Below are 12,810 nucleotides of genomic sequence, written 5' to 3' on the forward strand. Positions count from 1 at the left end.
AGCATTACAAGGTGACGGTTTTAGACAGGATTGACAAAAGCAATGCAACCATTGCCCGGAACAATGAAAGGGATGATCCTGTCTTAGATAGGATTGACAAGGAGCTTCTTGGCCGAACAGTGGGGCCGATCCATGCTCTGTGAGGGGTGATGAGTCTGTATTTAGGCCAGGTCCGGGTGTCGGGAGATTGCGGGACTACTTTCAGGGCTTTTTAGCTGAAGAACTTTGGAGCAAACAGTGCTCTTGAAAGCGTGACTGGGATTTGACCAAAAAAAAAGAAGTGTGACTGGGAAAATCATGACCTCATCTGTACATTGGTGTATATTCATACGGGTCGTACAGCGATTGTAAAAGAGAAAATTTTGTCTGATTTAAGTGACGAAGGGAACACTCGTTAATTAAGCGAAAATTGCTTAGTCACAAGAATATTCCTACAATGACGTTGTGCTAAGAAAGTGGCAACAGTACGAGAGAACTCATTACAATGGCTAACATAAGTAAATTTGAGTGCAAAATACGGATCTCATGTTTCACCTCTCTTTTGAGTCTCTCTACATTCTCTCTCTTTTCTTCATTTTTTTGACCTTTTAACTTATAAATATGCGTAAAGTTCCATCAATGATCTGCTCTGGACAGCACCATCCAGACGATGCAAAGAATTCTGAAACTCCTAACTCACTTTGATAATCTAAAACGACTCCATCTGTATGCAACCAAGTGAAATCAACAGTTCTCCAAGCTAGTTTACACTGAAAATGTTGCTTGGCCTTCAGGATGCTTACTACCCAAACAGCATCAGTTGAGAAAAAAATTGCATATAGGGGGGGGGGTTGCAGATTCCAACATCTAGCCTCTTTCGTCGCTGACCCAGTTGTTCTTTTCCTTTGGCCCTGTTGGGCCATCTTCGCCAGAAAGCTCGGCTGGAAGCTTGTCGAAAATGTATGCCACCGAGTGTCCCAGCATAACCGGCAAAGATTTGATTGTCTTGTCTAGCTTGGTTCTTGAATCGTAGGTGATGGTTGGACCCCATTTTCTCATATATTGCAACCAGAAAGGCTCACCGACGACGCCATCTCCTAGATATTCGGCAGCAACCAACTCATAGCTGGTGCTTGAGTCCACTTTAAAATCACTCCGAGCTGCATCGTTCCTTATCCCGATTCCAAGCTTTTTCGATCCCTGAATGTAGGTTCCGGGATGAGGGTAGCTAGCATGCCCACTTTTCGATGAGTAAACTGCCACTTTGTTTCCATCTATGAACTCCAAATCGCATGCATCCACCCACTGGCCCCCGCTGTGCTGTGAGAAGTAGATGCTCCACAGCTCTCCAGTGAAGTTGCTTATCCGGAGAGTAAAATGTTCCCAGTCGCCTACATGCTGTCCAATGCTCAGAGGAATACTCATGCCAACTTTGAGAGTGGCTGGCCCATTGAAGGGGCAAAAGATCCACATCACAATGTCCGTAAATGTACTGCCCAAAGCTGGCTTCACATGAACATACAGTTTAGCCGAATCCAAGTTCCCATTCTTGATGCTATCTTTCCGCCCATCGCTAGGCAAATCAATCCAATACTCCCCATCGTTCTTCCCACCGCTTGGTAAGTTTGAACCACTAATGTCTATGGGCTCCCCTACAGGATTTCCTTTACTGTATAATTGCGATCCATTTTCAAAGAACCATGAAACAGAAGATGGCAGGAACACCTCATCTGGGTGAAAGAACACAGTTGGCCCATAGTGATTAATGACTGCGTGCACCTGATCAAGGTTCGGCATCGCATTCAGCGACAGGGTTGCAGTTCTTTAGGCATGAAACACATTGTTCATCGCCAGAAATCCAGAAGCTACTGCAGAAAAAAGTCCCAACTGAGACACCTTTACCCAGCATTCCCCTATGAGTCGGTCTAGTGCTACATACTGTAAATGGTAGTTGTGGATATTTTGAAATCAAGCTGAGAATCACGTGATGATTTTCGCATGTATCGGTCAAGTCAGACCGAACAACTCTGACTTCCTCCAATGCAGGCTTAGCTGGCTGGTTAGTGACCAAAAGTCCCATAGGCTTGTACCCCTCAGGCGCCTGAGGTAGCCAGAAAAAACAACCTTCGACCCCATCTTCACCACCGTCATCTGAACTCCAAACAAGCGTGTAGTCAACTGGCTCCTCCAGAGCCGGTGATTTATCAGATGTGCATTGATCAGGAGGTTCTATACCAGAAGAAATAACTTCCCTTGCCACCAGTACAAAACCTCGCAAAGGTCGATCATTTGATTGGCAATAGTGCCCCAGACAAAAAAATCCATCAGGTATTGCCGCAGGCCTATAGAAACTGACACCTTTTCTCTCATCCCTTGACAGATTCCAACCCCAGATATATTCAAACCTGTTGACTTTACAGACTTCAATTTCCCCAAGATTTATCCTTCCACTGGCAAATCCTTGCCCTGGGATCATAAGCAAAACATGGAGAGAAGAAAAGGAAACAAGTAATGGTTGAGCTCTTTTGTCAATAAGCTAGAATGTTATAAGACATGCGATAACAATGCAACAATATTCTGCAGTGATTGATACGCAGAGAGCGACGCACCACCTTTAGCATCATCAGAGAACCAACTTCTCGAGCACGATAAGATCATCAAAATAGCTAAACCAGAAACTAGCGGCCTTCTTCATACAGCATGGCAATAACTAACCAGCAAACAAGGAAGCAAATTAATAAACAGGATTTGGGAAAGAACATACATTTAGGTTCTCGGAAATTAAATCACGTGTGGAATATAGCAATGGGCAGGGAAAGCGAAGAATCTGCAGATTCTAGCTATACACACAAGCATGTTGGCATTGACATTTGACAGGCAGTCTCGCGATGGTCTTACATTTACCCAGGAACTCTTGACATTTGCTTGCTCTTGTTTCGATAAGGACCATAAAAAGCCATCAAACCCCATAATCTAGAAGTTCGAGGAAGTTTTTCACTTTCTGGAATGGACAACATGTCCAAAATAATTCTGCAGTGACTCCACATTTCGCCTCCAACAATGCAATGTTACATCTTAACAGTGACACCATTAACTCACTCAAGGTTTGGCTCCTAAAAATATTTAACATTTGAGTTTTAATGCTAAATGGGGGCAATACGTCCTAGTTTCCCCTGTTTCATGCGCAATTCGATTCATTCATGACTTCTTCAGGATTCTATAGGCCTGTCGGGAGCCGCTCATTATCTGGGCCTCTTGCCCAAGGATCACTTCCGGCTCCCGTCGGACCTTTTCGTTACATTAGCGAATAGCAACCAGCAAAAATGACCGCCCGCCAACCAAATCCAGCAAAAAGCTAAGAGGCCACCGGAGCTTCGCCATGACCCGACCAAGGAACCCCCCAAAAAAAGAACCAACAATGCAACCATGTACGAGCAAAAGACCGAACGGAAAACGAGGCGATCATTCATCCATCTCCATCCACATCTCAAGACAAAAGAACGCGTCGGAGTTTCAACACCCGACCAAACAGAGCAAAAAGACTTGCGACCAACCCGGCGGCCATTGGGGGATCGGAGCAGGCAGAGAGAATGGCTCGGGCTGAGGATGGGAACGACCGGCGATCCCGTTCCAAGACAGGCACTTGCATCCGAACATCCCTTCCTCTCTTTCGGACAGCGCATCGGATCAAGAACGGGTCTCCCCGTCTCGATCTCCGCCGGAGAAAAGTAGGAGAGGAGAAAAAGAAGAACAAAAGATGCGCTTAAAGGGTAACGCGGGCCATCGTAGTCGGCGAAGCTGTGCAGCATTCTTGGCGGGGGCCCCTCGTTGTTGCAGCAGCGCCATCGTCTTTCGTCGACATGGTAGAGAAAGGGAAAGTCGGTTTTGACCCTGGGAAAAAAAGTTCAAAAGGAAAATGCCGGAAGGATTCGATTCCCTCCTATGATTACTATTATACCCTCGATGTTGAGTAAAATTACAGCTAAGCCACTGTGGATCTTCAGCTCCGATGTCGGTCCAATGATGCCCAAATAAAGGGCAGTGAAAATATACAGATGTCGGTACGCAATGGTGAACTGGTTCCACACGACACATTGCATTAAGATTCTGTTTATTTCGTAAAAAATAAATATTTTTAAAAATATATTTTTTAAAAAAATAATTTTCTTAAAAAAAGTAATCAATAAAAAATATTTTTATTATCAATAACAATTTATATCGAAATATTTTTCGTGAACGATAAAAAATGAATTTTGTTTATCATTTTTGTAACTATGTAAGATATTATTGTTTGGGAAAGGTTTTTCAAATCGATATTCCACGATACATTTACCACAAAATAATTTCCGCCTTAGGAAAATTCCCAAACCACTTGCGTTGACGCATCTGCATTTGAAGTAGATATTGGACAAGATGCTAACTACACGGTCGAGAATATCCATATGGGTAAATGAACCATTAAGTCATCGATTTGAAATTTCTTATGAGAGGCAAAATTTGTATAATATAAGAGCGGTAAAATAATGAATCTTCCGAAACATGGACAGGCAAATCCAAGAATTAAGTACATGAATCTTTTGAAAGGGTGTTTTGACTGTGCACGATTAACTTGTCCTCCAAAGTGGATGGGCAATAGGGTGAGTGGGGCTTCCATCTTGAACATTAGTATACTTGAGCAGGGATTTTTATACCTTTTAAACGTTCCTAATTTTTTGACCAAAAAAAAAAAAGACAGGAATAGCTTATTAATATTGATGACGTGGATATTGATACAGAAACAAAGGTATTGAGTGTTTACCTTGTTTTTAGGAATTAGTGGCTTTTCGAGGATTTATATATGAATGGGAAGCGTTGTTCAATCAGCATACATGTTAGCAATAGGAAAATGCTTGCATAACGCTCACACTGCTCAATGAGCAGTGAACGGTTATGCTAGCGGCTCCCTCGGCAATATGGTCAATACGGTCAATGAAACTGCTTTTCCAAAATAGATCATGCTAAAAAAAAAGCAAGTTGCAAAATCAATTTCTCCAAAAAGTATTCCCCAAACTGGATTTCTCATCGCCACATCATGCCCAAAGGTTGCTCGCATCCTACTCACATTTACCTCTCTCCTAAAATAACGGTTACAATTTTTAACCTTTTCCGGAGCCTTTATTCTTCCAAATTTGAAAACGATATTGCACTCTAACCACTAATTTATTGAGATTTTACTACTCAACAAATGTAATCCTTCAGGATAAAATTTAAATCTAAAAATCAAGTGTACTATGGGCTGTCGTTATTACAATGAAATTAAGAATCAAAAACCGGAAAACTGTTGGTCTTATGTTTCAGAAAACTCGTCTACACTTTGAATATCTTCACGTCCTACTTACGAAAACAAAAAGGGAAAGACGGAATAAGTAGAGTCTAGTTTGGGAATCTCCAAACATAATGCCCCAATGAGAAGTCTAGTTCGAAAAATAATCATGTTAACACCTATCTCGAGAATTACTTTTTCAGACCGATTTATTTTGGAATACGAAGGTCGCGAAAATGACATTGAGTGCCAATTTTGACCGGAAATTAAAGTCAATGGACCACTGTTGACCAAGTCTAAAGTAAAAGGTACAAATTCGAACCCGACACAAATATATCCGCGCGAAGATTAATTGCTCCAAAAAAAAAAAAACAATTCCAGATGTTAGAACCGTGAATAGAAACCCCAACTTGTATTTTTGGCAACGAAAGAAATCTACTCTCAACCACTTGTACCCTCCTACATTTGAAATTTTTGTGCAAAAAATAATCCCTCGGCTTTAATCAGATGAAAAGCAAATCCCGAACGGAGCTCCCAAGGGATCTGTTGGAAAGGTATCACCAAAGAAGTTGAAAGACTGATAGCGGTGCTAGACAAGCGAAAAGCTCGCTACTTATGGCCAAGATAGGAATTCCACCAGCTTCTGGATTTGGTGATGAGATCAAATCAACTGGCCTAACAGTCTCCCTCAATAACAAAAAACAGCACAGTAAGTCTTTCACATACACCCCTCAAGAATTGAGAAACTCTTGTTCCCCATGATAAAAGGTACCAACAGCAAATCCATCCAAAATAAACGACCAGCCACGGCGATGAAGGTGAGCAGATGAGGGGAGCATACGTAGAGGGAACAAAACAAGAAAAACCCTATAAGGGCTTCATGTTGACCATAACTCCAGGATCTTGTTACACCCCTCACAGTGTAAAGGCTCAATAGGGCCCAAAACTCCCACTTGAATTGCATCACAAAAACCATTCAAGGGGAAAGGCTCATCTAAGCTCCCCCCGCAAGGGCCAGAAGGAAAAAGGTCTTAACAATCTAATCATGCCAAAAGGGAAGAAACACACCTCAAGAAGCACAGACCACGACTTCAGGAAACCATCATACATGGAATCACCATAGCAACCTAACGAGCCTTTGGCCACAGCTATAACGGTTCAAAAAGATCGAACGAGTACTCATTGTGAACCACGGAAGTAAGAACCATTGCCTCTTGGACGGCTGTAGTCATTATCCAGGTTGCTTCCCCTGCCCAAACTCAGACCACCCAGGCGTCCCCTTAGGCCCTCTGCTTGGTATCCGCCCCTGCCTCTTCCTCGTCCTGGCATTGTCAAATAAAGTAGTTAACAATGATTCATAAGCATAATATAATCTTCATTGTCCCCAAAAGATGCTCATGAAGCATAATCAAAAGATTTTAGCTGTCCCACAATTTACAAGAACTTGAAGAGAAATGTCACTCAAACCCCAAACTTCACTTTTACGGCTTAATCGCGACATCCCCAATCTCTCTATTTTTATTTTTCCAAAAGGGAAGGAAATTATCCATATAACCCATAAAATCTAGTCTCTCTCCCTCCCTTCTCCTCCAACCCCCCAACCCCCCTCAATATAGTCCGAGAGACAAAGCCTGTACATAGATGGTGAAGATGCTGCAAAAGCCAGCTCTCTGTCCATACAGTCCTCATTTACATTAAACACCCAAATACACCAAAAGCCATGAAGCTAAGCACTAGGCACAGCTACTGCTTCCAATCTTGCACACTTTTTGAAAAGTTAACCATATCAACATTAAGGGTGAGCAGACAGATTGATCGAACCAGGAACTGCCCGGATCAAATTGAACCGGCCAGTTTGGTCCGTATTCCAATTCCATAAAATTAAAACCAATGACTTTTGGTTAGGTTCCCAATACCCCAGACCGGACCGATTATTTTTTTATCATTTTTTAAGTTAACCTAATAGTCCACAGATTATTTTTTTATTTCTTATTTCTTAAATGTTAAACCTAATTTCAATTAATATATTATAATTAAAATCCGTGTTGCTCACCCTTATTAATAAATCCACCGGTACCATTAGACCGCCCGGTCCGATCCCAAGACCATCCGGTCCGGTTCCCGGTTCAAGGGTGGAACTGGACTAGATCCGAAACAGATCATCCCTACTCATCATTGAACACTTCCACTACGGAAGGGGGAAAAAAAGCAGCTAGTTATAAAATGCAAGAAGTTAAAAGAAAAAAATAATAATAAGGCCACATACTTCCTCCTCGAGCACCACCCGTGGTGTTTGCTCTTCTCTCTTCAACGTAGACTGGCTTTCCGGCCACCATAACAGGAGAAGCCTACAATTTAAAAACAAAACAAAACTATAACCATGTTATTTTCCACGCATATCTACTTCCTGAAGTAAATTATGCAAGTAACCAAATCAATTATAAGATACAGAGCATGCATGCACATAGTCCCCTCTAATTCACTGAGTAAATTTTAATCAATATATTCCTACAACACTTGCATGCATCACAATAGTCTGGGATTATAAAGTTAGCCATTATTCCCAAAATTTTAAGATTCTGGTAAACGACTCAATCATGCCTATCAAGCATATTCATTAAAGACTACACACATGTAAGCCAGAGCCAGACCTTTGGCATCTAACAGACATGTTGACAACTGCCAGAAGACAGACAAGAGTCACAGACATAATCACAATAAAAGATGAGATAATTTAAACCCTTGACCCGAAGTAACGGATACCATGCGAACAAACCAGCTTTCCCAACAGCTTAAGCTTTTGGGAAACGCGTCCACAATATGAATCAAGCATGTCTTTTAACAGATGATATTCAATGTGTGGATAGATATTAAGGACACAAGGATGACAGCTCAAAAAATGGATCCATAATAACACATCTATGTCATGCAAATAACTACTAAATAAACATAAAAAGCTGTAAAGCAAATGCAATGTGTAATTGATGAGCTACCTTTAATGCATTCTGGACACCAAAAAGGTCTTCGAACTCAACAAAAGCATAACAAACACCAATTTCCTGCATGTTCATTCCAAATTTAGCCCCCTCCAACATCACATATCAAGTCCATGTCAAGTGGCTCATAGCAAAAGAAAAAGGTCAATGCTAAGTGGGACAGAACCTTCCGTATCTTGATAGCAACACCATCTGGCCGGATGGCGCCAAAGTTCCTGAAAACCTCCTCAATGTCTGCATTCATAACAGTTGGGGGCAAATTCCTCACATAGACAGATTTCGAAAGACCTGCCAGAAATGATAAAGTCCAATTTCAAAATGGGCCTTTCTACAAGACTCCAGTGATAATGCACAATAATAGTCTATGTAGATAAACATTCAGGACCTCCCAGCTAACTTATCTAAGTAAACCATCAGATGTAAAGTAGAAAATCAACATTCCAAATCACAAGTTACATCTGTTTTTTGCATATTCTGTAAGAATCGATGAATTGCCCAATCTCCACATAATTGTTTTTAAATATCTAATACACCCTTCACAATAAAGTAGGACAGCAGTATACATTTCTCATATGAAAATGATTAAAATGAAAATGCAATCATAAAAAAATAGAGTTCATTACAATGCAGACACCTTAAAAGAAAAGTATAATGACTCATTTAATGGATTAAATGTAATATTTTTAACACAGTAAAGCAAAACAACACAGACATAATTATCCCGTGGCACACATGTCACAATTCACCAAAACCCAGTAAACTTTAACTAATCCCTTGTAGAAACATAATGGCAACACCAACAGCGAACAGCCCAGAACGAAATAGGAAATCACAATTCAATGACATGATTCAGCAACAAGAAGACAAATTTACAGAATACAACCTTCATCTTCACCAAAACCATCATCTGCTGCCTCAACAACTGATACAGGCTCAACATAAGACACCTGTTTTGGTGGCTGAGCTGTGGGCTGTGGATTATATTCCCAATCCGACATGTTGGGAGGAGTTCTGCCACAAGATGGCTGTGCAGTGCCTGCTGATGCAGACTGTGCCCTTGAAGCTCGTAACTAGCAAGCATAAAGCATATAGAACAATTAAGACCACATCAAGCAAAAACAAAAGAAAAAGACTTCATTTATCAAAAAAAAAAAAAATTGCAAAAGATTACATCATGGAAAAAAAAAAAAAAAACCTAAATATTGGGCTACATCCTTAGCCCCTAATTTGTTCTTGCATCATGTATTCAACAAGTTTCTTTTCCCCGTGCCCTGAACATAAAACCAACCAATCTAAAGCACAAGTCATAAACAATTACATAATTAGCACTCTGCTCCCAATTGGTGATCCCAAAATGTCTCACATATACAAGGGTGTTAACCATTCACCATCAACTGAACATGATCTGCAGAATATTTTATTACCAACTGAAATTTCAGATACCAAGCAATTTAATTATTTACAACCATAGAAAAATATCCTTTCATTTGTGCAGATGATATACTTGATTCAAACTCCACATCTGAACTCTTCAGAAAAATTAAAGCTGATAATAAAATGGGTCAGAGACGCTAGTCTATCTTCTGACAAGTATTTAACTTAATAGCCAAGTCAATCAACTATAAGCCCGTAGAGATAAGCACAACCACAATCGTCTGCCAAATTGCATCTAGTCACCATTTCATGCAGATCAGACATGACTAGATTCAAACTTACATGTCTAATTAACATGTACCACACATGTAATGCACAAGAACAAATGGGCATCAAACAAATTGTAGAAATAAAAGCAGGATAACAGAACAAGCAAATATAAGCTGCAACAACAGAGCAGATTCATACAATAGAAGCGTAGGTTTTCCTTTGAGGTTCTTCTGCAGGTTCATCCAGACCAGCATCTGGAGCAAGAGGAACAGCATCCAAAGTATGAAAAGAAGTAGAATTGTCCTCTGCATAGGCATTTTCCAACGCAGTTTCAGCTTCAACTTCATCATAGTGCTGTTGTTCTTGCAGATTGAATTCGTCGTCCAGATTATCTTCTATATTTCCTGAGTTCACGTATTCCCTTGGCTCTTCCTCCAAAACATAGTTGTGAACTGCCAACAACCATGTTAGATTGCAGAAACAAGAGAAGAGAAATTAAACCTATGTAAAAGCGAAGGCACAGGAGTTCTTCATGTTTAACCAACCCCACACGATTGTGGCAGACTTTTTGTTAAATATGGGACAATTATTTTTAAGGAATCACTAACTTGTTACAAAAAGACTTTCCGATCTTTATCCTTTTCCGTGTTGTTATACCTCTTCTGAAGTAGAGCTACTTTATTAATTTAAATTTGACAGGAACAAAACCATTGCCCGTGTTGATAATACAAAGGCACACAAAATCGACATTTTGGGTAAGATAAAGAGCAAATATTCCATGACAGCAAGCAGAGACATCAACGGTTTCAAGGAGACCCTCTCAATGACACTGCAACTCCAAGGCAGTGGCAGTCTGGCAGTCGCGACACTTTCAAAATAGAATGTAGTATGTCCCAACATATTACTCGTATTTACCTGGTGGATCCATGACAGGGCTTGATGCATTTAACTGCACGTCAATTCTGCTTTCTGATACCATGGGTGCAGAGTGTTGAGGTACTGTTGCATCTTCGAAGAATTGGAAGATATCATTGAGGACGAAGAAACCCTTATCTTGAGGTGCAAGAAAGAAGGTTTGCACGAACTTTCTCCGGACGATAGAGTCCTTAGTTTTAACCAGACCAGAGACCATCACCACGATACCTCCATTCCAAGATTCGAGAGAGTTTATTGTCTTGACCTCGATTGTAGCTAGGTTCAGCGACGTGAGAAGAGAATGGATTTGCTACACAAAAAAGGGAGAAGATAATTTAACAAATTCAACTAAATCAATACCATTAGGCTCAAATTTAAAATAACAAAAACTCAACATAAATTGAATGAAGAAAAAGGGAAAGACAGTTGATTTTCAAGGTTCAGCCACTACTGCCGATACAGCAACTGACAGAAACCCTGTCACAGCCAAAAATTATCTGAAAAAAAAAAATGGTCATGTATATCATGGGTAGTGTTAGGCTTCAAAACAACCAGCAGCCATTGCCGCCTTTGAGAACAAAGAATTTAAACACAGGTAATGTTTCTCACTACAAAAACTCTGTCAAGAACTTCACATCACTTTTCAGGATAGAGGTTTTGTGCTCTAACTTCTTGTGTAGTATAATATATGTGCAAGCCTCTGGGGGTTCTATGTATGACTACATCTTATTGATTATTTTGAAAGTGGATAGCTGCATTCTTCCGTTCCCCTAAGTGGGATTACTCCACTTACCAAATATACGACTGCAGAAACATTCTGATGAAGAATAGAATGTCATCCCCACACAACTTAACAGAGAGAAGGAACCGTTGGAAACCATTTCTCAGTCACTAAGATTTTTTACTATTTTTTGAACAGGAAGCGCCACCTAAGTACCTGAATGTTCTAATCTACAGCGGACATTTACAGATCTCCGACAAAAGGAATCACACTCTGCTCGGGAGAAAAGATAAAAGCACCCCCTCACACAGACCTCCAATGCGGACCACTCAGCAACAGCAAATTCAGGACTCGCTCGCACAAGGCCTATATATAGATGTGTGTGTGTGGGGTTGTGGTGGGTGGTGTTTGTGGGTTTGGGGGGGGGGGGGGGGGGGGGGGGGGGAAACATCACTGGCCAAAAGCTACTGCAATCAGCAGAAAAGAGCTCCTACGACTGTTATAGAACGAAAGGACCGCTAACGAATAACGAGCTTTAGAGCACATCACTCCAGCGCATCCACTACCCCACAAAAGCAAACGACCACTCACCAGCATGGTCGAACCGGACTCGCTGCTATCGCCATCGACCCGAACCATGGAGCTCGTCTCCGTGTAGAACTGATGCGCCAGCTCCGGCCGCTCTTTCAGAATCTGATAGTACTGGCCAACGAAGTAGGAACCAACCTGCGCACCCAAAAAAAAAAAAAAGGGGAAGAGAGCCCCGATAAGCATCAACCACGGAACCCAGCCGCCAAGGTCGAATCACAGAGAGCGTCTTGAGTGGTAGCGAATCACCTGCATCGCAGTGACAGGGGCGGGGTAGGAAGTCGCCATTGCCGAGCCGCTCACTGAATCTCAGTCCTCGCCAGCCCCCAGCAGAAGCATCAAACAAAGAAGAATAAAAGAGAGAGAAGAAAAGGGAGGAGGGAGGAGAAAATGGCTCAAAGCCCCCAAGCAGAGACCAGATCGAGCCGGTGTACCGACAGCACGGAGGCAAAAACCCTAAAAATCTCAGAGGCAGAGAGAGAGTTAGGGTTGATAGGTGCGGAAGAGGGGAGAGAGAGAGAGAGAGAGAGTACAGCTCAAAAAGAAAGCGTTGGGCGTGCAAAATAACCAAATGAAATATGGAAACGATAATTTAAAAAGGGAGGAGGAGGAGGAGGAGAGGAGGAGGCGGCTGGACTGGAGAGAGGTCTCTGGGCTCATCATTT

General features: G+C 41.5%; 2 protein-coding genes across 6 annotated transcripts; both read right to left on the reverse strand.

Annotated features, from left to right (window-relative positions):
• Window positions 1–549: 549 nt before the first annotated feature.
• LOC115729550 lies at window positions 550–3,914 on the reverse strand. Its single transcript, XM_030660163.2, is given in 3 exon segments — window positions 550–1,791; window positions 1,793–2,445; window positions 3,534–3,914. Coding segments are annotated over 3 exon segments (1,701 nt in total). The 5' UTR covers window positions 3,637–3,914; the 3' UTR covers window positions 550–846.
• Window positions 3,915–6,134: 2,220 nt separating this feature from the next.
• On the reverse strand, window positions 6,135–12,685 carry LOC115729552 (nuclear transport factor 2). Of its 5 annotated transcripts, none has more exons than XM_030660170.2 (9): window positions 12,395–12,672; window positions 12,149–12,283; window positions 10,837–11,146; window positions 10,120–10,373; window positions 9,161–9,347; window positions 8,444–8,565; window positions 8,275–8,340; window positions 7,548–7,629; window positions 6,135–6,603 (listed from the first exon to the last, which is right to left on the reverse strand). In XM_030660170.2, the coding sequence occupies exons 1-9, from the start codon at window positions 12,431–12,433 to the stop codon at window positions 6,461–6,463; spliced, it is 1,338 nt and encodes a 445-aa protein (XP_030516030.1). In that variant the 5' UTR covers window positions 12,434–12,672; the 3' UTR covers window positions 6,135–6,460. The 5 variants fall into 5 exon arrangements, with proteins under 5 accessions (XP_030516030.1, XP_030516031.1, XP_030516032.1 ...); XM_030660173.2 differs by lacking the exon at window positions 6,135–6,603 and adding an exon at window positions 7,328–7,469 and having other exon boundaries at window positions 12,395–12,683; XM_030660171.2 differs by lacking the exon at window positions 8,275–8,340 and having other exon boundaries at window positions 6,135–6,608; window positions 7,547–7,629; window positions 12,395–12,683.
• Between the last annotated feature and the right edge of the window lie 125 nt (window positions 12,686–12,810).

This window comes from Rhodamnia argentea, chromosome 7 (assembly GCF_020921035.1).
Source record: "Rhodamnia argentea isolate NSW1041297 chromosome 7, ASM2092103v1, whole genome shotgun sequence".
Lineage (NCBI taxonomy): Eukaryota > Viridiplantae > Streptophyta > Magnoliopsida > Myrtales > Myrtaceae > Rhodamnia > Rhodamnia argentea.